This window comes from Dromiciops gliroides, chromosome 2, assembly GCF_019393635.1.
Source record: "Dromiciops gliroides isolate mDroGli1 chromosome 2, mDroGli1.pri, whole genome shotgun sequence".
In the NCBI taxonomy this organism is placed as follows: Eukaryota; Metazoa; Chordata; class Mammalia; order Microbiotheria; family Microbiotheriidae; genus Dromiciops; species Dromiciops gliroides.
In genome coordinates this window covers 247,097,236-247,121,353 of record NC_057862.1, presented here as the reverse complement: position 1 = coordinate 247,121,353, position 24,118 = coordinate 247,097,236, and the positions used below count along the sequence as shown (strand labels likewise).

The window sequence follows — 24,118 nt, the reverse complement described above, 5'->3', positions numbered from 1 at the left end:
TTACACAAAAATTTCAGCTTTAGAAATCTTGTTAAATAACTTCATTGTTGTTATATATTTCATTTTTGTCTTTTTGTAACAAAATAAAAACTCTGAAATTACATAGAAAAAAGACAAAATATCTTTGTCAAGGAATAAGATAGTCCACTGAAAACTTATTCACAATTCCACTGTAAACATTAATAAACATTAAAATATTTGCATAATTGTGTGCTCAAAAATCCTATAAAAAGTGGAAGACTTATTACAACGGTAGTTTTCAGTCAACTACACTTCCTTTCACAATTTATTTTGTCCCATTTACACCTTTAAAACTGGGCACACTGCTGAACACATACTTTGGCAGTTCTGTATAGCAAGTGCTTCCACACAAAAGAACCAAAAAACAAAAACAAAAACAAAACAAAAAAACTACTCACCAAGAATTAAATACACCTTGGTGAAAGTGCAGCAGTAACTATTCAGCTGGATAGTATTTTGATGTTTGTTGTGTGCACTTGCTTGTCTATGATTTCTATATAACACCTGAAAACTTTCCTAGACAATTCAAATTTGCTAAGTGCCCTTTCTCTGTATCAACAAAAACACAAACAAATATTATGGGGGGAAATGACGACAAATATGGCAGATTGCCTAACCTTCAATTATCAATCAGCTTATTTTTTTTTTTGCAACAGAAAGGAAAAAAAAAAAAAAACAAAAACCGGGCGGGGGGGGGGGGGGGGGGGGGAACCGATACAATCCAGCAGTGGAAAAGTGTACAGGATATACTTGGCAATGTTAAACCAGTTGAGTGCTTTCTGTGGTTGTATTTCAGGGTTTAAGGATTTATGTCCATGGCAGCAAACTGCTGGGAAGGCAGAGAAAGTATTTATCACCTGCATTCTACAGCAAGCACGTTTTGTGGGGGAGATGATGATGATGGACTCATTCCAGTGTCTGATGAAGCAGATGACATTGAGGCCCCTGCATGAGACACTGTGGAATAAAAACAAGAAACTTAAAACAATGCACAAAGATAATTTATAGATGCTAAGTTAAAAACAAATTTCTGAACATGTAAAACACTTCAGCCAATAAGAGCTTTTTAAAATGCTACATATGAGGTAAGTTTGCTTAAATTTTTAGGGAATGTATTTTGCAAAGGGGATGTTTGGATTTTGGTTGGAAATGCTTTATATAAAAAATAATAAGATGCTACAGGAAAGTAGTAAAAGTGCTGAGAAAATATTTTATATGGCTCTATTCAGTGACATTGGTTACCCTTAGGAACACAGATCCAAAAAGGTGCTGGGAAATATCACATAATATTCAATTTTCACCTTCCTTGTATACTTCCTCTTTGTTGTTGCTTATGTTATTTCTTCAGCCTTTGGAAAATCTACAAAGCATTTGCAGCCCACTTCAAAAGCTCCATATTCCTTGACCAACCAGTCATAACTGACTTTCCCTCATCTTAACACTTAGTTTCTACCACTCATGGTGCTGATCACTATTCATGATAGCTATGTTAACTATACTCTAATAGGCCTGTAATCTCATGAATGTAGGTAACATACATTAGTATGTGTGAATACACACATCAGATCTCTCTCATTCCCATTATGTTATCAATCAGTCCATTTTATTTTCCCCAGCATACATGTCCTCTGATAATGTTCTTTCAATTACTTCTCTTGCGCAATTCATTGTGTGGCATGTTTTAGCATTACTATACTCACTATACCCTCTTCATTACCCTTCAGGAAATCCTCAATTTCACATCTTAGCAGACCGTGGTATTCCATGGCTTGTGGCCATACCAAGTGACTGGTGGAATAAAAAATAGGACTTTCTTCCCACGAGAAACAAGGAGTAATTAAAGGCAACTTTCCAAAAGTAGTATAGTTCATTCTCATCCAAATGTTGAATTCTGAGCCTAGATCACTATCCATTTGTTTTTGGGGTTTTTTTGTTTGTTTGTTTTGTTTTTTGTGGGGCAATGAAGGTCAAGTGACTTGCCCAGAGTCACACAGCTAGTAAGTGTCAAATGTCTGAGGCTGGATTTGAACTCAGGTCCTCCTGAATCCAAGGCCAGTGCTCTATCCACTGCGCCACCTAGCTGCTCCCCACTATCCATTTGTGATATTTGTCCATGACACAAAAAATGAAGGAAGAACTCTACAGATTGTCCACTCAACTGTATACTGTGGCCCAAAAAACATTTTTCATACACTTGAAACTCATGAGTAATTATGTATCTCGGTGAAAAGGTTTTGCAGTGTGCTGGAACTTGATGCGATCATCACAAAGCTATTCCAAAACAGGAGCACCTGGAGGACCTCATCTTCTCTGAGGAATTCCTCTTTCACAGTAATAATCGCCTTTGGCAATCATATATCTCCGTTTTATGGCTCATTTGGTAAAAGTTACCTCTGTTGTTTCACCTTCAGAATCCTGAACGATTCTGACATATGCATGGAAGGCAATTACCCAGAGAAGAGCCTTTAAAGGAGGACGCTGCTCTACTTTCTTTTTTTTCAGCAACAAACATTTATTTTATTTTCCAGTTACATGTAAGGGTACTTTTTTGTTTTGTTTTGTTTTTTTGTTTTTGGTGGGCAATGGGGGTTAAGTGACTTCCCCAGGGTCACACAGCTAGTAAGTGTCAAGTGTCTGAGGCCAGATTTGAACTCAGGTCCTCCTGAATCCAGGGCCAGTGCTTTATCCACTGCGCTGCCTAGCTGCCCCCATCGCTGCTCTACTGAATCACACAAAAAGCTGCTCTACACCTTTCAGTGAACTGTACACCAGCTCGGATGGTGAGAGACCTTGTGTCCGAGCCAAATGAAGAGTGGCCGAAGAAACTGAAGGGGATGTTTAGTCCTAAGAAGAAAAGACTCAGGGAAGATATGACAGCATTCCAACTATCTGAAGGGTAAGCACACAGAAGAGGGATTGGATTAGATTTATTCTTTTTGGCCACAGAAGCAGAACCACCAATAAAGGGGAACAGTTGGAGAGAGGCAGATTTAGGCTTGATGTTAGGAAAAAATTCCTAAAAAAATTAAAATTACACAAAAATGGAGTTGTGTGGCCTTGGGAGGTATTGTGCTTCTACTCCTTGGAAATCTTCAAGCAGAGGCCAGAATACTAATTGTCAAGTATGTTAGAGTAGGCATTCCTTTTCAGATGTGGATTTTTTTTTTTTTGGCGTGGGGCAGAGGGTTAAGTGACTTGCCCAGGGTCACACAGCTCAGGTGTGGATTCTAACTGATATATGGTTGCTATGTTCTCTTTTGAAATCTCAGATTCTTTGATTCTGGGTGATTTTAAAGATGAGGTCTGCTGTAGAATGTTACTTGCAAAACCCTGCATGCCCCCTTCTCATACCTTTCTCACGCACACCCTCGTGACAGAAAAATATTACTTTCATAAAGATCACATAGGTATGAGAAAATAGGTACAGTGGTTGATAGTCATTTACATTCATAGTTGCCTTCTTTCATGGATCTCCTGTCTGACAGTTCCTTCTCAGTCTGTATGTTTGGATCTTTCATTCAAGTCATGTCTGTTAACTAGGGATGTCACCCAAGGTTCTGTATTTGGCCTATATACTATTTTCCCTCTGTATTATTTCATTTAGTGATGATTATCAGCTCCCATGAATTCAATTACCATCTCTATGCAGAGGATTCTCTGATCTATTTGTCCAGCCCTCATCTCTCTCCTGATCTCTAGTCTCACATCTCCAATTGCTGTCACACATCTAGAAATGGATGTTCCATAAATATTTCAAACTCAGCATGTCCAAAACTAGACTTGCCTACTCCCTCCCTCCCCCCATAACATAACTTCCCTATTATTGTTGAGGGCACTATCATCCTTCTACTTAACCAGGCTCACAACTTAGCTGTCATCTTCAACTCCTCACTCTTTCTCATCCTCCATATGCAGTCAGTTACCAAGTCCTAACAAACCTATCTTTGTAACATATGTCATAAATGTCCCCTTCTCTCTTGGGCCCTGCCTGTTTCTTATTTCTGAATTGTACCTTTCAATGTAATTTTCCTGTCCTACCTAATTTGACTGAATCTAGAAGATTTTATTTAATTCTTCTTAGAATTTCTTTAACTCTAGAATTATATTCATGATGGTCTTTTTGCAAATAATTATCATGAACAAGTACTAGAATATGTTAGGATCAAGTATCCTATAAAATGATGTTTCTTATTGTGTGTGAATGCACAATAAAATCAATTCCTTTATCTCCTTCTCCAAGGGGAGCCTGTTGCCATCCTTCCATTTATATTTAACTTCCTTTTGCCTTCTCACTTCACTCACTGATAGAATGGCAAGATTTATGTGATCCATTTTCTCCAAGTGTACCTAAGTCTTGGTCACCAGACAAGGATATGGTAGCAACAGATAAATTAATGTTTACAATTTAAACTCCATATTATTTAGTACCCTTTAGCCCTTTTCTGACACTGCGCCAATCACTGCAAGAATGGAAGCAAGCATCGAAGGACCAGGGGTCATCTTGTATTTTTGCTTCATGGGCTGTCGGTCAAAAAAATTTCTCACCAACAGCCAAATGACTAGTGATGAACTTCTATGTACTTGGAAAGCAAACAAACTGCTAGAACTACCTGTAATTATACTATATTTAATATATGTAAAAGTGCTTTACTATTTAATTTACTCAACTGTGCACTTCACTCCAGTTCCCATATACCAACTGTCTCCCATGTCTGCAATATTCTGTCTCTTTACCCCTACCTCTTAGAAACCCTTGCATTCTTCAAGGCTCAGTTTCTGTGATAACTTATATAGCAAACCTTCCTGATCTCTTTAATTGCTAATACTCTCTTCCTTCTCCTCAAATTATCATGTATATACATATCTTTGTATATATTGTATCTCCCTCAGACAATGGGTTCTTCTTGAGGGCAAGAGCTTTTTCTCATTTTGTCACTGTAATCCTAGGGCCAAGAAGTATATGGCACATAAAAGGTGTTTCATAAATGCTTTTTGAATTGGATTATATAGTTACTCTCAGGGATCTTTAATTTTTGCACTAGGCTGGGCTTCTGGAAGGCAAAGGAGTGTATCTTATTCATGTTTGTATCCACCATAGAAGTTATCTTGACAAAGTATTTAGTCAATGAATTTTTTTTTTTTGGTGAGGCAACTGGGCAATTAAGTGACTTGCCTAAGGTCACACAGCTAGTTAAGTGTTAAGTGTCTGAGGCCGGATTTGAACTCAGGTCCTCCTGACTTCAAGGGAAGTTCTTTCCTTAATGAATAACTTGCCTTTATGAAGACATTTAAATGCTGTAAAATTCAGCGTTTTTCAAATATGTTGCTTTCAAGGGGCTCATTCCAGTGAATCCATGCTTATGACTCATTCACTTCAATAATCACAACAAAATGGCTAAAACAGCAAGAAACGAATTGGCCAACAATAAAAGGCAACCTGTTTCAAGTTTACTCATTTTTAGATTATTTTATGAATACAATGATTTAGAAGGGAAATAAAAGGAGGAACTCTGGATAAAAATTACCTTCTCTATCTTTCTTTTTTAACCTTTTTCTCCTTCTGTCTATAGTTGCTACTTCTGATTTCAATGACATATAATATTTTCTTATTTCCTGCAATTTTTCTTGTAGAAAAGAGATCCTCTCTGTACTGTTCATATTGTCTAGTTCATCTAGAAGAAAGAGAAAACAAAATGTTTCTGAGATGAAATACAGTTACTAGCAAAAACCACTTCTATTAATAATTCAGTTCAGCAGTTGGAACAAATACCATGTAAGTGAGCTAGAAAATGATTATACTAAATTTAAACCAATAATCATGAATACACAATAATTAACAAATTTATGAATTTTCCATCCCCAACCAAATAACTAGCAGATTATCATTATTATGCATTTTGGGGGTCTAGATTTATGATTTCATCAGTATAGGGGGTCTTTCAAGGAAGGAAACCCATCCTAATAATGTAGATAAGCAACTTATAGTCTTAGCATTGCCTAGGACACCCAGGGTTACTCCCCCAGCTTTAGATAGCCAATATCTATCAGTAGCAGAAACTGAACCCAGGTATCCCTGCCTGAGGTCAACCGACTAATCACCGTATTATATATTGCCTTTATAGTGTATTATTGCCTAGCTCACAAAAATGGCATGCTTAGATTTTTCAGATATATATCTGTCTGATTTTCTAGATAGGGCTCACTTTTAAATCACTTAAAACACACACACACACACACACACACACAGCACACAAAGCACATACAGGAAGGCACAAGCTCTTAGGTTCATAAATAACGACTATTCACAAGAGAATTAGGTTACTAAATTTGCTAAGATTCTTGGATGAATACTTTAAAAATGTTTCTTACTAAGTTGAAAACTCCACTTATATGCTCTAGGGGATGAATTTTGATGCTTGTCTCGGTGTTTGTCCTTTTCTCCATCTTTAATGTGAGGCGACATCATTCTTGCTGGAGATCGAGCAAGTTTTGTGGGCTTTGCCACGTGTATGTGTTTTACTGGCGTGCATTTACTTGTACTGTCTGGGACAGGAAGATCTTCACTATCACTGCTTTGTCCTACAATGAGAAAGAATTCCATGAAAGGCTGCTGACAATATCTCACATGTTCAAAGCAGAGATAGGAAAAATGGACATTAACAATTAACAGGGTTACTGAATGAAGGTCAAAGGTAGCTCTTTCCTCAAATAGCAAAAATAAAGTAGGGATAGAATTATATTTAATTTTAAAATTACATAGCTTCTAAATTGCAAGGAGGTAGTGCTTTGCTTTACACAGTTTTGAGTGGTGATACAAACACTCAATACAGTTTTCATTATATTCTATATCATCAATAGTTACATAACATTAGTTACACAACAACATTTTTCATTCTTTTAGCCTCTTTTTTTTGGTACATAGCATTTTATTTTTTCCAATTACATGTAAAAATAGTTTTCAGCATTCATCTTTTTTTTTGGGGGGGGGCAGGGCAACGAGCATTAAATGACTTGCCCAGGGTCACACAGCTAGTAAGTACCAAGTGTCTGAGGCCAGATTTGAACTCAGGTCCTCCTGAATCCAGGGCTGGTACTCTATCCACTGTGCCACCTAGCTGCCCCCAACAGTCATCTTTTAGAAGATTTTGAGTTTCAAATTTTTCCTTCCTCCCTCCCAACTCCCCTCCCCATGACAGCAAGCATTCTGATATAGGCTACACATGTGCAATCACATAAACATATTTTTACATTAGTCATGTTGTGAAAGAAACAGAACAAAAGGGAAAAGCCACAAAAACCAAAAAAGACTGAAGATAGTATCCTTCTATTTGCATTCAGACTCCATAATTTTTTCTCTGGATGTGGATACCATTTTCCATCATGAGTCTTTTGGAATTGTCTTGGATTACTCGTATTACTGAGAAGCATTAAGTCTATCATAACTGATCACCGAACAATGTTTTTTTAAATTTTCTGCGGGGCAATGGGAATTAAGTGACTTGCCCAGGGTCACAGAGCTAGTAAGTGTCAAGTGTCTGAGGCCAGAATTAAACTCAGGTTCTTCTGAATCCAGGGCCACCTAGCTGCCTCCACTGAACAATGTTTTTAGCCCATTTTTTCTAAAGTCTTTCTGAAGGACTAAATACAACTAATTCCCAATAACATTAAAAAACTCATTACATATAGTAGCTATGTATGTGCAAATTAATAAACAAAATGTTGTATATTCTCTGGAATAATATGCTGTTATCTCAGTGCTGTTTCCCAGGAGTAAGTTGGCTACCAAAAGAGGTACACTAAATCATCAGGGACATCAGAATATCCTATTTTCCCCAGCCCTACCACACACTGAAATACAATAATATTGCAAAGATTCCTTAATGGCTAGAAATATATGAAAGGTGTCAGAACAGGCAATATCTTTGACTTAAATTACTACAAGTCAGATGCAATGAAAACATCTACATGACAAAAAGATTTAAAGCTGTAGTCAGTAATGCACTAATTTTAATTATTAATATAGTAAAATATTCAGAAAAGATGTTTCAATGGGGGCTCTTTCTTTAAACAAAAAACTATTTTTTAAGGATTTCAAGTTTTTGTCTATTTCAACATTTTTTTTTGTTGTTAGTGAGGCAATTGGGGTTAAGTGACTTGCCCAGGGTCACACAGCTAGTAAGTGTTAAGTGTCTGAGGCCGGATTTGAACTCAGGTACTCCTGACTCCAGGGCCTGTGCTCTATCCACTGCGCCATCTAGCTGCCCCTCAACATATTTTTAATGTTATTTAATACTCAACTGTGAAATATTTGAATTACCCTTCTCTAAAACTACAACTCTGGAGAGAAAGTAAACATATTCTGATTATATAAAAAGTATAATATCAGGAAAATGACTTCTATTTTACAAGCATTTACACCTATAATAGGTATAGGACTGTGTTGGGGCCTCATTCATATTCATAATTTTCTTATACTTAAAAAATTAATATAATCCTTTTGATCTAAGAAATTAGCTCTACTAATGAAAGTTACAAATCCTAATTAAAAAATTTTAAATTTAATAGGATAAACAAAACTCCTAGAAAATTATTATCTTCATTTAATATTTTTAAGGAATATATTTGGTTAATATTAATTATTAGGAAAAAAAGTGGAAAGAGGAAGCTGACAACATAATCTCAGTGACTTTAATACTTAAAAATGTGAACTACAGAACTAAAGTAAAACTAAACACATCCACACAGCAATGGCAAATTAATCACCCTGAAAATGTGATGTCTATACACAGGAAGAAACCCTCAGAATAAATGAAAAGGCCAGTGGCCTCTGTGTTGACGCAAACAGTAAAAAGGTGCCTACCTGCTCCATTCTTTTCATTTTTGATGGCAGCACCTGTTCGCTTTGGGGGACGCTTTTGTTTTTTTGCTAATGATCCACCATTTCCATCATTTTGCCTTTTCTGGCCTGAAGCAAGGAGAGTTAAAAAAAAAAATGTACCTATTAAGTATCAACCTTAATTCCATTATACAAGTTATTAATCATCATATGTCTTTGCAAGTGTGTTTTAGAAAACAAAATGCCAAGAAACGGCTTTGCCTTAAAAATATTCTCCTATGTAACAGGTGACAGAGTCAGAGCCATCTAGCACACAGGCCACACACCCCCAGAAAACACCCACCTTTGTCTCTGATCTCTCTTTCTGGGGCAGTCACACTACAGGTGCTTGACGTCGTGCTGGCTTCAAATCCATTGGCCGACTCGCTCTCACAGAGGCCTTCTTGAGACTCTTCTGCCACACTGTCAACTTCAATGGTTATGTCACTCTCACTCTTAATACTTCGAGACTCCTCCTGGCTGAGAGCAAGGGGGGAAGTAGCAGAGAAGCCAGGTGGTGCGGCTGGGGGCAAGGCAGGTGGATTGGGAACAGGGCTGACAGGGTCAGGTGTTTCTGTGCTCGCCTCATCAGCGCTATTCTTCTCCTTCTCATCCAAGTCATCAAGGTCTACTTCATGACAAACCAAGGTTTCAGGTCCAATCAGGGGCATGACATCTTCTTCTTCTTCTTCTTTCACCACAACATTCTCACTTTCTTCTGAGTTTGTTAAGTCAAATGTTTCAGCAGCCAAGTCTTGAACCTGTTGCTCTGACTCTGCTATCAATGATGGCATCTCCTCATGTTCTATTTCTGGCTGCTCTTCAGAATTTAATTCCTTAAATTCTTCAGGTATGATACAGTCACTGGCTCGTTCTTCAGATACAAGATCTGGCACTTCCATTTCACTCTCAATTCGAATTTTTTTCTCTGGAGATGACTGTCCTGATATTTTCCTCTTTAATTTTTTTTCTTTTGTGCATGAGTCCATTTCATCCTCAGTCGTAGAGGAAATATCTTTATTTTCTAACGAAGAGACTTCTAGACTAAGAGGCTCTATGTAAGATTCACTTCTTGCTTCATCCTGGCTCAGTGAAGAAATCTTTATAGTCTCCAAAGAAAGATCTTTTGTCTTGTTTTTTCTCCCTTTACTTTTAGGAGATTTTTCTGTCTCTCTCTTAATATCTTCTACTTGCTCCATTTTATTTCCAAAAATTTGCACTATTTGTTCACTTTCTTCAACTTCCAACTTCAAAGTTTCTAAAGGCTGGACTTGAGTCCTATCATTTTCTTTTAACACACGTGGGAATTTGGGGTTTTCTTCTTCTATCTTATCATCAATAAATTTTTCACTCTTTTCTAGTTCTTCTATAATCTCTGGAGAAAATTCTTCATTCACCAAATTTTTATCTGAAGTATCTTCGAGTTCACTGTCAGATGAAGCAGAGTCTATGGAAGAAAGGTATTCTGTAAAAAGACTTGAAAAATACTTAATATTATCACACAATAACTATACAAAGTAAAAAAAAGCCACCAAAAGTTATTTTGAAATTTCTGTAAAGGGTAGTTTTCAATGTCTATATGCAAACTTCAAACTAAATATAGTGGTATAAAATCAATGCAACTACAATAGTTATTTGGAAATTTTTTTTAAAAGCACCCTGGTTTAGTTTACAACATTACCTGACATATCCAAAGACTAATGTTGGGATATTAACCTCTCAGCATATTAGTAGTGTTCTGAATCTAATATCCAATAGGTACCGAACAACATCTATTAGTTATATTTGTTCAGTGTTTTACTATTTGATGATAGCACTTTATTTGGTATGGTTAGAAGAATCATACATATATATATATACATACACACACACATATATATATATATATACATATATATATATATATATATACACACACACACATTAAGCAAAAGCAGTCTTAAGTTTAGTCATCAAATTGCCCTGTGGCATTTAAAATTATATGTGGGGGCAGCAAGATGGTGCAGTGGACAGAGCACCGGCCCTGGAGTCAGGAGTACCTGAGTTCAAATCTGGCCTCAGACACTTAACACTTACTAGCTGTGTGACCCTGGGCAAGTCACATAGCTAAGAAAGTTACGAAAGCCTAGCTAGGATAGAGGAGGAGAGAAAAAAAGACGCCACCACCTATGAGTCTCAGGCAAAAAAAAAAGTTCCTCTCCTCTGTGAGTGGAAGATTCCTGCGATCTGGACAAGAGGTGGTCCCTACATACCACTCCAAGCTAATTGGCCAGCATCACCCAAATCCATTGGTTCACTGGACTCAAGGGCAGTCCATGAGCAGAATGTGCCAGGATCAGAGTTCAGAGAACATACCCCTTGAGGTCCAGGCCTTCAGGTAGGTGTGGTTCCAATCAAGTTAACTCCAAGTGAGTCAATTCAATAAATCTTAATATAATCCCCTCGAGTGGGGGCCTCTGGGCATCCCAAAATCCATTATTTTCTCACACTTTTTTGTGGGGCAATGAGGGTTAAGTGACTTGCCCAGGGTCACACAGTTAGTAAGTGTCAAGTGTCTGAGGTCGAATTTGAACTCAAGTCCTCCTGAATCCTAGGCTGGTGCTTTATCCACTGTGTCACCTAGCTGTCCCGATTCCATTTATTTTTAGAGAAAATGCAGCAACACACTAAGCATTACAGCCTACCAAATGATCCTCTCACAGAAGCAAATGCTCCTTAGTTACATCTTGTTTGTCTGTGAGGTGCTCTTAAATTAAATTAAACATCGTTTAATTTTTGTAAACTTAAAAGTACAAGACAAACATCCCTTTATCCTAGACTTTGCTGCTTTAAAAATTGTAGGAGACTGACTGGAAACCAAGATAATTTAGGGTAAAAAAAAAAATCTGAAATAATTGAAACTTTACTATTTACTTAACTGATTAAGCAAAAATAACCGAGTGGTCGATAAAACTATGTACCTTCCATTCCATTTGCCAGAGGTGAACTATCTGGTAAATTGCTTCGTGCAGTTCGGGAACCCATTTTCCCTTCAATATTTGGAGACTTAGACACACCATAAGACATATTTGATGAAAGGGTGGACTTCAGAGGAGGACGTCCACGTTTCGACTTTTGTCTCTCTTCATCCTTCTTCTCATCTTTTTCACTGTCTTCTTTATTCTAGATAACAAAAAAAAATTCTATTAGGATAATATTTTGAAATACGGTACTTTAATGCAAATTTTATCCTATTATTTTCCTATGGAAAATAGAAGCAGAGAAAGACCATAAAGGAAAATATTTCCAATTGAATACCACATAAAATCAACTCCCAACCATCTATAGCAACATAAGACAATATTAGAATAAAAAAAATTAATCACTTGTATTAGACTTTTAAACTTGGAAATATCCTTTTCAGACTAATGTAAAATATTATCCTAAAGTACATCAAGCATTATCTCAGTGGTCATGGATTGCCACCTTCCTAAAGCAATATTTAAGTATTTTAGTTATAACAATCCTTTTTACCTCTTGGCTTCAGTCAAAAGATACTTATATCAAAGAATTATATACACGATCAATAAGTATTATGACTATGTGCCAGATTCTGTGCTAGGAACTGAACAAAAATGAAATATTCGCTGACCTGAAGAACTTAATAGAGAGTGAAATGAGGGAAGTCACTGTGGCTATGGGGCAAGAAGGGCAGAAGGAATCAGAAAAGCCTCATATAAAAGGTAGTTATTTTGAAAACTATATTTACATATAATTGTAAAAAAATTAAATACTATTACTATTTAAGAAAAAAAAGGTGGTTCTTAGACTGATCCTTGAAAGAAATTATGCATTCTGAGAAAGTTTATGAGAAGGCACTGTAGGCATGGAGGTCAGCTGGCACAAAGGCAAAGAAGCAGGAGATAAGAGTATCATTTATTGAGAAAAGTGGTATCAGTTTTGTTGATCTGCAGTGTGCATGAAGAGGAATATGCAACAAGACTAGAAAGAAAGTTTGGGGCCAAGTTTTAGGGAACTTTGGATACAACCAAGGGGTTTACATTTTATTCCAGAGGCAAAAAGTAGGGACCCATTAGAGTTTACTGGGTAAGGGGAATGATGTTGTCAGACTTGTGCTTTAGGAAAATCAGTTTAGTAGTAGCTATGTAAATTAGAGAAGGAGAGACTTGAATTAGGTGGACCAATTAGAAGCAACTGTTAATAGTCTAGGGAGGGGGGCAGCTACGTGGCGCAGTAGATAGAGCACTGGCCCTGGAGTCAGGAGTACCTGAGTTCAAATCTGGCCTCAGACACTTGATGCCTACTAGCTATGTGACCCTGGGCAAGTCACTTAACCCCAATTGCCTCACTTAAAAAAAAAAAGTCTAGAGAGGGGGCGGCTAGGTGGCACAGTGGATAAAGCACCAGCCCTGGATTCAGGAGTACCTGAGTTCAAATCCGACCTCAGACACTTACTAGCTGCATGACCCTGGCAAGTCACTTAACCCCCCCCCCAAAAAACCAAAAACAACCCCCCCCAAAACAATCTAGGGAAAAAGTGATGAGATCCTGAACAAGGTTGGTGGTCGTCTGAACGAAGAGATGTTGTGGAAGTAGATTAGATACATGGGATACATGGGATAAGAGTGAGAAGACAATGATTATACCAAAATAACAAGCCTGCATGACTGAAAGGATGGTGGTATCCTCTAGAGAAATGGCAAAGTTCAGAAGAAGAGTGGCTTTAGGAAAAAGAGAATGAGTTTTTTTGGGACATGCAGAGTTTGAGATATCTATAAGATGTCCAGTTCAAACTACTAGGAGGTAATTGGTGACATGCGGTTGTACCTTGCAAAAATGACTTGGATACACAGATCTGGGAGCTATCAGAATAGAGATTATAATCAAATACATGTGAGTGTATGAGATCATCAAAAAAGAATGTTTAGAGAGAAGAGGGTATAGAATGGAGCCATGGGGAACACCCTCAGACAGGAAGTCTGTTGTGGATGATGATCCCAAAGAAAAATGAGAAAAAGTGGCCCAAAAGGTATGAGAACTAAGAGAAAGGCGTCACAAAAACTATTGGGGGCGGGGGGGGGGGGGCGAGTAGTTAACAGTGTCAAATGCTGTAAAGGTGTCAAGAAGATGAAGCACTGAGAAAATGTCACCAGATTTTGCAATTAAGTGATTTTGCTAAATGGTAACTTTGGAAAGGGCAATTTCAGTTGAGTGATGAAGTTGGAGGCCAGATTGTAAAGGGTTTAGAAAAATGAGGAACAGAGAGCAATGAATATAGGTAGATTTTTCAAGAAATTTGGCTAAGAAAGGAGAGAAGAGTTACAGAACCATGACTTGTTAGAATGGTAGGTATAATAAAGGATTTTTTTAAGGTTGGGGGAGACTTGTCTGTCTGAAGACAGTGAGGGCAGAAATGAAGAAACCAGCAGATAGGAAGGGGTTGAAGATTCAATAATGAGAATGAGTATAGGTCAACCTGCCGAATGACCGAAGGGTACACATTGAGGCTACCCTTGTCAAGGAGACCTGAGTTAAAGAGGGAAGAAAGGGATGATGTCAAACAGTTGTCAGATGAAGATAAGGGGAAGAAGCTCACAACAAATGGGCACTATTTTCTCTGAAAGTATGAAGCAAGGTCTTCAGGTATGATGGTATAAGGACAAAATAGCAACAAGAGATTACTGGTAGAAGAAATTTGGAAAGCTGCTGTATGGAAAGGGACAAAGAATCTATTTAGAAGGAATAATAGGACTGCCCTGAGGCAGTAAGAGCCTACTAAGAGTCTAGTTGCGATCAGAGAACATAAATATGTAGTAGATCTAATTGGCAAAGTTATGTAACTTCCTCCACCTCAGTTTATTAGCATGAAAGAGCAGAGAAGGGGCATAGTAGGAATAATCCAGGGTGAATGTCTGGAAAGGTATGAGTGACAACAGGAGAAAAAGGGAAAAGATTCAACAGTAAAGGATGCAGCACAGAGGTAAATTAGTCAATTGCAACTGCAAAGTAAAAACTGGGAGAGGAGGAATCCAGAACAGGGGTATAGAAGAATTGAGGTGTGGCAGGAATAGAGTGCAGGTTGAGGAAAAAGAAGAAGTAAAGAAAAAGTAAAGCACAGGGTAAAGTAAACTGATAGGAGGTTATGATAAGAAAAAGAGATATTTTAGAATTCTCAATCATGAAGTGGAACACTTCTGGAAAAGATCAAGGAAAGAACCATCTCTGTGATTAAATGAGGTGGAGAAATGAATAGGAATGGGAATTGAGGCAATGGGCGATAAGAGTGTTTGAATGAATGTTGAATTCTCTTATATAAGATAGGACTTGGGGTAGAAAGAAAGGGGAATAATATGGGAGCCAGTAGATAACAACCACTTGGATTTGGACTGTGTGATAAATTTGAATAGGGTGAACTTCAAAAGAGAGGTTGTTGAGTGACGGTAGCAGAGGCAGAATCTAGAAATGATCGTCTTTCTTGTGACCTGTGTGTGTGTACACGTGATTTTTAATACATATTTTGGATAACTATTTATATACATACACATTTGGAGCATTTGGAGGAATGAGGAAATCAGCAAAGGCCTTACAGAGAAGGTAGTATTTGAGCTCAGTTTTGAAGAAAACTAGAGATTCTAAGAGGCAGCTGTATATTCCAGGTATAAGGGAGAGCTTTTGCAAAGCCATAAAAGTGGGTGAATGTTTCATGTGAAGGAACAGCAAGAAAGCCAGTTCAGCTGGACTACAGGGTGAGTGAAAGAGAGAGACAGAAAAGAAGTCTGGAAGTCGTGAAGATGCTTTAAATGCCAAACAGAGGAGTTCTTATTTGATCCTCAAGGAAATAAGGAGCCACTGGTGCTTACTGAACATGTGAATAACCTGTTCAGACCTATACTTCAGAAAAATCTTTTTAGAAAAATGGAACTGGGTAGGAGAGAGACTAGAGGAGGAGATACTTGAGGCTGGGAAACCAAATAGGAGACTATTGCAATGGCAGTGATAATAGCCTGAGCTAGGGTAGTTGTGATGTGAAGAGAAAAGATGACATACAGTAGATTCAACAAAATCTGCCAACTGACTGGATATGTGGGGTGAAGTAGAGAGTTGAAAATAAGCCACAATTGTGAATCTAAATGACTGGAAGAAGCATAGTGCCCTCAAAAGAAATAGAGAAGTTCAGAAGAGGGGGAGTTTGGGGGGAAGAGGGTATCTCTAGTGCTAGTGACAGTGATTTCATTTTTGGACTTACTGAACTTGAGGTGCCTATGGGAGACCCAGTTTGGCATGTCCATTAGGCAGGTGAGAATTGAAGTCAGGAGACTGTCTAGAGCTAGGTATATAATTCTATATAGAACATTTCCTTAGATGACAACTATCATTAGGTATATGAAAATAAAATATACTAAAGGATGAGCTACAAATTGGTTAATCCATCTTAATTAAAAAAAAACTGATCCCTTTTTATAGATATAATCTATAAACATTACTTTAGTTTTTTTCTTCTGTTTTCTCTTTGGTCCACCTTTGTCCAAAGGCCAGATTATCCTGTCAGCCTTCACCCATTCATCATACCTTCAAATAAACAACACAGACATTTAATAATGACAAATCATCACAAATTTCAACTCTTCTCCAGATATAAAAGTATAGCTAACATCCAATAAAAGTTTTGTTATCCAGCATGCTGAGAATAAAACAAGACCTAGTTAACCTAAGGGTTGGAATATCATAATATCTATAGATTACCATGTGACAACTGGAAAGAATTTTTTGAAAAAGTTAAAATGCAACAGAAATGTCAATTTTAAGTTGCCCCTCTTATCACTTAGCTAGGAGGAAGGGAAGATAGGACCAGCCTGGAATAAGAAGGGTGAGAGGGTAGAATTATTAATGGAGAAAAGAGGTCAAAGATAAGGACAGCAAATATTAAGCCTTTAAAACAATTTCAAAAGAATTTCTCAAACTGCTTTCTACCCCTGTGCTTTTAACCTATAGATACTGCAGTTCTGACTCTGAGGGGTAGAGAAATATTAGTTACCAAGCTTATTCAGTTAGCTAACACATCTACAATTTTAGATTCTTATTTTTATCACTGCCCTTCAGCTTGATTCTTTTAATAAGTGCCTTCCACTAACTGCTTCAGTGTTTTTTCACAATCACCTCTACCGAGCTTATTATATTATGAATAAAACTTTATATAGGGCTTTATAAAAGACTTTATCCCAAAAGTCTCAATGGAACTTTAAGCTATGAAAGATTAAAACTGTATACCCTATATTTGACATGCCTGTCATTTCAGAAACTAATTATATGAAATTTGGGGAAAAGAATTTCTTTTTTTCTCTAAGTTAATTCTGCTTATGTCAAGTTATGAGACAACAATAACTGTATTTCCTCCAGGCTTTTTCAAAACATCTTGATTGAATTTCAATAGCATCAGTGTTGGTTGTTAGATTGGCGCATATCAGAAATGCCAGTTTCTAGAGTTTTCTGGTGCCAGATAACACAGCTTTTAGGACACATAATACACAAGCATATAAAACTTTAAATAGTAATACCTTATATTTATATAGCACTTTTCACATATAGTATCTCATCTGATCCTCATAACAACCCTGTAAGGTAGTTTCTGAGAGGCAACGTGGTAGTATAGTGGAAAGAGCACTGGATTTGGAGTTAGAAGACCTGGGTTCGAATCCTGGCTCTGCTACTTACTACCTGTATGACTTCCCTGGGTCTGTTTCTTCATCTGTAAAATGAGCAAGTTGGATTAAATGATTTCTAAGATCCCTTCCAGTTTTAAATTCTATGATACATAAAACTGAGGCTCAGAGATATGACTTACCCAAGGTCACACAGAATAGTAAGTGGCAGAGTTTGTCCCTCAAATCCATTTCTTATGACTCCAAGGTCAGTGCTCTCTCCATCTTAACATACTGTTTAAAGCTGAAGTCAAAGACATTCTCCATGATCTAAGACTATATAGTGTATTGACCCAATGAAACGATTCTGGCAGAATGCCAGGGATAAACCAAGAGTTTGTCTGCCTCCTATTGGAACTGGTCTTAGCTTCATTCCTAAGTTCCTGGGGATCACCACACCTGGAGATCCAATGGCAAAGGGTCAACAAATACTATCAGGAAGTATTGAATGCCTGGAGCCGTGTCTAGTTTTTCTGCAAACTCTTGGATTACAAAAGGCAGTATGACATTATTGGAAAGAACAGTCTTGGAATCAGAAGACTTGGCTCCAAGTCTGGATTTAAGGCCATGGCTCTAACACTGTGACCATAGGGCAAGGCACTTACTCTCTATGAGCCTCAGTTTCCTCACCTGTAAAATGGGAGTAATAATATGTTCACCAGATAGCTCACTTAAAAAGCTATATAAATGTGAGTTTTTATTACTGTATTTCTGAGTAGTAACAATGTCCCTCCCCTCCCCTTATACATAGCATCTTAGTAACTTTCTAATGCCTTCAACCAATTTCCTATGTAATAATGTGCATTACAGTTATCTGTCTAGCCCAGTACCCGTCCTTAAGTGGTAACTACTTAATACAAAGTTTGCTGCATTTTATTTTAGGTATAAACCAAAAAGTTCCTAAGGGTTTACAACAATCTAGAATGTCATAGATAGGTCCTACCTGGCCTCAGAGCCAAGGGACACCCAGAAAGCTGGGGACAATTCCAGGACTGACCTGGGGCTGACCATGGCTGTTTCCAGGGATTCAGAACCCTGGAAGCATCTCAGCCTTGTTAACCATTCTCTGAATCAGGGACACTCTTGAATCAGGGTAGATCCTATTGTAGCTGTATTGGTGGGACAGAATAAAATTAGCCTTTGTGGACTGAAGGCAAAGCAAAGTTTATTATAGGATTTCATGAATAATCTGGTTATCACTTTAGAAGCTGGCCAGTAGCTTATAAAGAAGGAGGCTGAGCTAAATGACAAGAAAAGTTTGAAAACTTAAAAAAAAAATGAATACAAGCAAGGATATATGATGAATGGTATAAATGTTTCAGAAAACCAAACAGACATACTGGTGATAAACATAAAGAATATACAACAAGGCAAGAGTTCAAAGGAATTAAAAAGCAGGAAATAATGAGACCTAGGGATCAAATATAACTAAAACCAATATTCATAAAATCTGACTTTTCCTGAAGTCATCAATGCTGTTTAATATATTAAAATATTAGAGTATATATAAATGTGTAAAAATATTAGATATTAAATTTCTTTTTATGCAGCAAGCATACAGCTTCTAACATTAGCTATGAGAAAATAGAAATCCTACAGCTCTTGTTTGAGGAAGTACACTGCAATTAAAAGTATTATTTAAAATTGGTTCCAGGTTATTTAACACTGGGAAAGTGTTTTTCTTAGTTAGATAACTGAATTGATCTGAACTTGTATGCCATAAACCACTTCCTTTTTATGAAATCCAAATGATCATTTATTCCTACTGGAAACCAAATGCTAACTATAATTGAGAATTAAGATCCATTTATAAGGAAATTTGTTTCCTTCTTACCTGACATTCCATCCATAGTAATGCACCAAGTATAAAACCTCTCCATCATCAATTTCAGTACTTTTAATACTGGCTTCATAAATTTTCTGAGTTTTTCCACGTCCATATTTTACTTTTACTTTGGTTCCTGTTAGGCAGGGCTCTATGTCCTCCTCATCTTCCTCCCCTTCAGATTCCTCTTTGTTTTCAATCTCCTCCCTGTAGCAAGTTATAATATTGATAATGCTACTAATTATGTAATGGTAAATAACAACAACAAACACAACTGCATGGGCAAAGAAAAAAATGGTGCAGAATATTCACTACCTATTTAAACATTACCTTCATAACATGATGGAGGAGAAGGAGAAGAAGGAGGAGAAGGAGAAGATTATCATGGACTAGTAAGGGTTTAATAATGTAAAGGTGCACTGTACCAAATGTCAACTCAGACACTTCTTAGGGGGAAAAAACCAAAGATGAGAGAGGGACAAGAACAATTTTGGCAAATAAAATAAAATAAAACAAAATAAAATAAAATGCACTGAAGCATCACAACAAAGATGTTTTCAGGTCTGTGCTATGGATGTACTACATAAGAAATTTATCTACAGAGATCTTTTCAAGACTTTTGTAACTAAACATGGGATGGGGGATAAAACTACCTTACAATCAATCCTTCCTTCTAGAGAAAGTTAGATCAGGTTTATTTTACACTGACAAAAATAAGGCCTGTCTTTTTCTATGCATTAAAAAAAAAGCTTCATGATATAGCATTACACACAAGTGATCTCTGTGTTAAATCATCCACTGATATTGAGAGGTGGCTTTCAAAGTCCAAATATTATATATCATAGTTTTATTTCTTACCTACTATCTTCCAGGAGCTTTTCTAATATTAGAGATTCCCATAAAGGTTATACCAAAATTAGTTACTTAAACTACAATATACTGGTTGGGTTTTTTTTGTTGTTGCTTTCATTGGTATAAGGAACTCTCTGCATGGAAACATCCTCAACTGATAAAGATCAACAACTCCTCTAATGTGTAATCCTAGTGGGGATTATATATAATGAGGATATAATACTTGGGGAGTACTGAGGAGTTAAGTGACTTATCCATGGCTACATAGCTAGTATGTATCAAAGGCAGGATATAAACCCAAGGTCTCCTGCTCCCAAGCCAGACTGCTATCCACTAAGCCACATTGCCTCTTAATATTCTGAATTAATCCTAAAAAAGTACATGAGAGCCAAATAATCATTGTAACACCATTTTGATACTCTAGTGGCACTAATAATTTAACAGTAGAAGTCAACTGAGACAAAGCTGATGAGTTAGTACAATCAAATACTTTATTATACTGCACAGGTATAAAACATCAACACAGTGACCACTGGGTCACCCAATGCAGAAGCTGTAATGGTCCAGTGACTGTCACAGGATAAATTCTCCACTTTCTTCAACGAGCATCTGCCAGTTACTATACGACAACTTGATGCTTATATTTCTCTAAGACTTGTTCCTCACTGATAAACATCAGCCTGTCATAGGTATTTCTATACAGTGTAGTCATCCTACATACAATCATTGTAAAACTAGGTATGTTGTCTGGATACTTGATTTATTAATCAAAAGGATAATACTGTTTTGCATTTAACACAGGAATTTGGACTCACAAAACAGAGCCATTCCCCTTTTTCTTTATAAATTAAAAGTTTTTAAAAACTCAGTTTTCATAGATTTACCTGAATGCATATTTTTAGAACTCCACACATGACTTCAAGCTCTCTCTTCTCCTTACTACCTAGTGTATATTTCTAGACCTAATAATATGCTTTTGCCTCTTTTCACTTCTCCTAATTCTCATCATCTGTAATGGTAGGGCTTCTCTCTAAATCTTGGTCACAGCTCAATTTGAATGGAATTCTGGCTCACTGCTGCTAACACTCCTTTCTCTCTAAATTTTACCAGAAAACTAACTATACCTGAAAGTGTCTCCCTTTCACATTCATAGCTCTCTTTCCTTTCTGCACATCCATGGCATATTTTAAGAAGACCAGCAGCCACTAGCTGCAAGAATAATTTGGACACAGATATCTAGCTCTCCCAATTATTGCTTGAATATAGATCCTCACAAAGATATCTTCAAAAAATAACCATAAAACCAATAATCTAGTAGAGATGGCAAATTAAGAAGCACTTTTGTGCCTTACATTATTTTTCTACAAGCCTAGTTAATATTTCTTCTAGCACTTGAAGATTATTAATCTATTTTGTGATATTCAATTGTAGCAGCAATGGTCATATAGTTTCTTTTTTCTTTTCTTTTTTTTTTTGCAGGGTAATTGGGGTTAAGTGACTTGCCCAGGGTCACACAGCTAGTTAAGTGTCAAATGTCTGAGGCCAGATTTGAACTCAGGTCCTCCTGAATCCAGGGCTGGTGCTTTATCCACTGTACCACCTAGCTGCCCCAGTCATATAGTTTCATCAGACAGTCAGAAGCTTTGTTGTAACTGGTTGTGAAATACTATGATTATTTTAAAGTCATTTTTGAATGCTAAGCAAATGACATGAAAAAAACATGGCTTCTCTTTGGTCAAGATTAGGAAGGATATTAAAAAAGTAAACTTTATTGTTGAGGCATGGGGTATAAATTTATCTTGGTGTTCCACTTTTCAAAAAAGGGTCAACAGTGCATGCCACTTAATCTAATAAAAGTAACTTGGCAAAGAAAAATGTCTGAGACAAAGCTAACACACACAACACCTACTAGTACTGTGCACCCATGTGTTTGTTAGCTTCCCCACATTGTACCTTTTTTAAAATGGCATTTTTGCTGGCGCTGTTTCCTCTTGTCCACTTCCTCCATTTTTCTCCAGCTCCCTTCCCTGCTGTCAACTGCAGGACCTTTCTTTTGACTGGGTGGCGCAGCCTTCTTTGAGGCCACTGTCTAGGGCACAAGTGCTATTAAAATGGTGCGACCAGTTTATTCTCCAATTCCGTAAGGCAATACACATCATCTTCACAATGTGTCTCGCCTTCACTAGACAAGAGGAACGAAGTCCCAATAAGAATATGTTCCCTCAAACCTGAGTCACTAACACAGGAACAAAGTGCTACAATAATAGGAGGCAGACATTTTAAAGGAGTAAACATTACTTATTGTACCTCTCTTGTCTTTTCTCTTCCTCTTCATCTGAGTCTCGGTCAGATTCCTCCTGCTTTCTAACTTTCTTCTCTTTTGGCTTTGGTGTGTTTTTTCTCCCCAGTAGTGCCTCATTTTCCTTTTTCTCTATAGTTTCAGGTTCTTCTTCTATATCTTTATTTTCTTTATTATTATCTCTTAATTTGTCTTCTGTTTTTTCTTCTTCATTTTCCTTTTTAGCAGGAGTTAGATCTCGAGCAATTCTCCTCCGACCCTAACAGAGAAAAAATATTGTAAAATAGTTCTCCCTAGAAAGGAGAAAAATAAAGAGAAACCACAAAGCTGGCAGACCTTCTCAAAAGCTATTAGTCCTACTTCTAACTTATGACCCCAAAACCTGATTTTGATATTAACTTTTTTTCATGTAAAAACAATTATGCATACTCCTGAGTGGAAGAGGAAACTTACAACTGACTAAAATAATTGTGGCAAAGGTATTGAGTTTACTGGCTAGAAATTACACTAGAAATGAAAAGCATTTTCCCCTACTTTGTCCACTCTACTATGAAGTGAATCAAAAGAAGAGACTTCCTTAGATGGATGACAAGGAAGCTTACTGGGCTGACAATAATTTGCCTTATTTCTAGGAGCGCCTCCTAACTTGCCCTAATGTTCCCAACTGAATCAAAAAACACGAACTATTCTAATCATAAGACTGGAGATTCAGGACTAAAATTCAGGACTTCATCTGGTCCAACCCCCTCAAATTAAAGATGAGCAAACTGAGTCTCAGAGGCTAAGTGACCTGTCCAAAATCACCAAAAAGGAAGAGCAGATCCTTTAACTCTTTTTAGCTTTTTTTTGTTTGTTTGTTTGTTTGTTTTGTTGGGCAATTGGGGTTAAGTGACTTGCCCAGGGTCACACAGCTAGTAAGTGTCAAGTGTCTGAGGCCGGATTTGAACTCAGGTACTCCTGAATCCAGGGCTGGTGCTTCATCCACTCTGCCACCTAGCTGCCCCTGATGCTTTAACTCTTAACCTATAGTTCCTATCAAGCACTTAACATCTGTTAAGTGCCAACTATGTGCCAGACACTATGCTAAGCACTGGGAATATAAAGGCAAAAGACAGTCCCTGATCTCAAGGAGCTCACAGTCTAATGAGAGATGCAATACGCAAACTAGGCATAAGCAAAATAAATGAAGGATAAATTAGAAATCATCAAGAGAGGGAAGGTTAAGAGAGTTTGGGAAAGGCTTCCTTTAAAATGTGGGACTTGAAGGAAGCCAAGGAAGTCAGGAGGTGAAGATGAGAAGGCATAAAGGTCAACCATGGAAAATGCCAAGAGCCAAGAGATGGAATGTCTTGTTTGAGAAAGAGCCAGGAGGCCAGTGTCACTGGATAGAAAAACTGGGGCAGGGAGAGACTGGGGAGCTGTGTAAGGTTTACACAGGAACACTGAAAAAGATGGGCTATAAAGGCCTATCTTTTTGATTCTCAAGGGGATAGAAAGCAGGAATTTATTAAGTAGAGCGGTGACTTGGCCAGATTTGAGCCTTAGGA

The 24,118-nt window shown here is 37.3% G+C and overlaps 1 protein-coding gene across 2 annotated transcripts in view; it reads right to left on the bottom strand.

Annotated features, from left to right (window-relative positions):
• Nucleotides 1-705: 705 nt before the first annotated feature.
• ARID4A (AT-rich interaction domain 4A) overlaps nt 706-24,118 on the bottom strand; it is an 82,827-nt gene continuing 59,414 nt past the window's right edge. The window contains exons 16-24 of one of the 2 annotated variants that reach the window (XM_043984354.1): nt 22,580-22,830; nt 19,430-19,627; nt 16,381-16,465; nt 11,857-12,058; nt 9,201-10,343; nt 8,882-8,986; nt 6,391-6,600; nt 5,547-5,693; nt 706-978 (exon numbers count right to left, since the gene is read on the bottom strand). In XM_043984354.1, the coding sequence (XP_043840289.1) occupies nt 875-978; nt 5,547-5,693; nt 6,391-6,600; nt 8,882-8,986; nt 9,201-10,343; nt 11,857-12,058; nt 16,381-16,465; nt 19,430-19,627; nt 22,580-22,830 (2,445 nt within the window). In that variant the 3' untranslated portion in view covers nt 706-874. The remainder of the gene's footprint in view (nt 979-5,546; nt 5,694-6,390; nt 6,601-8,881; nt 8,987-9,200; nt 10,344-11,856; nt 12,059-16,380; nt 16,466-19,429; nt 19,628-22,579; nt 22,831-24,118) is intronic. The other variant, XM_043984355.1, reaches the window with a different exon arrangement.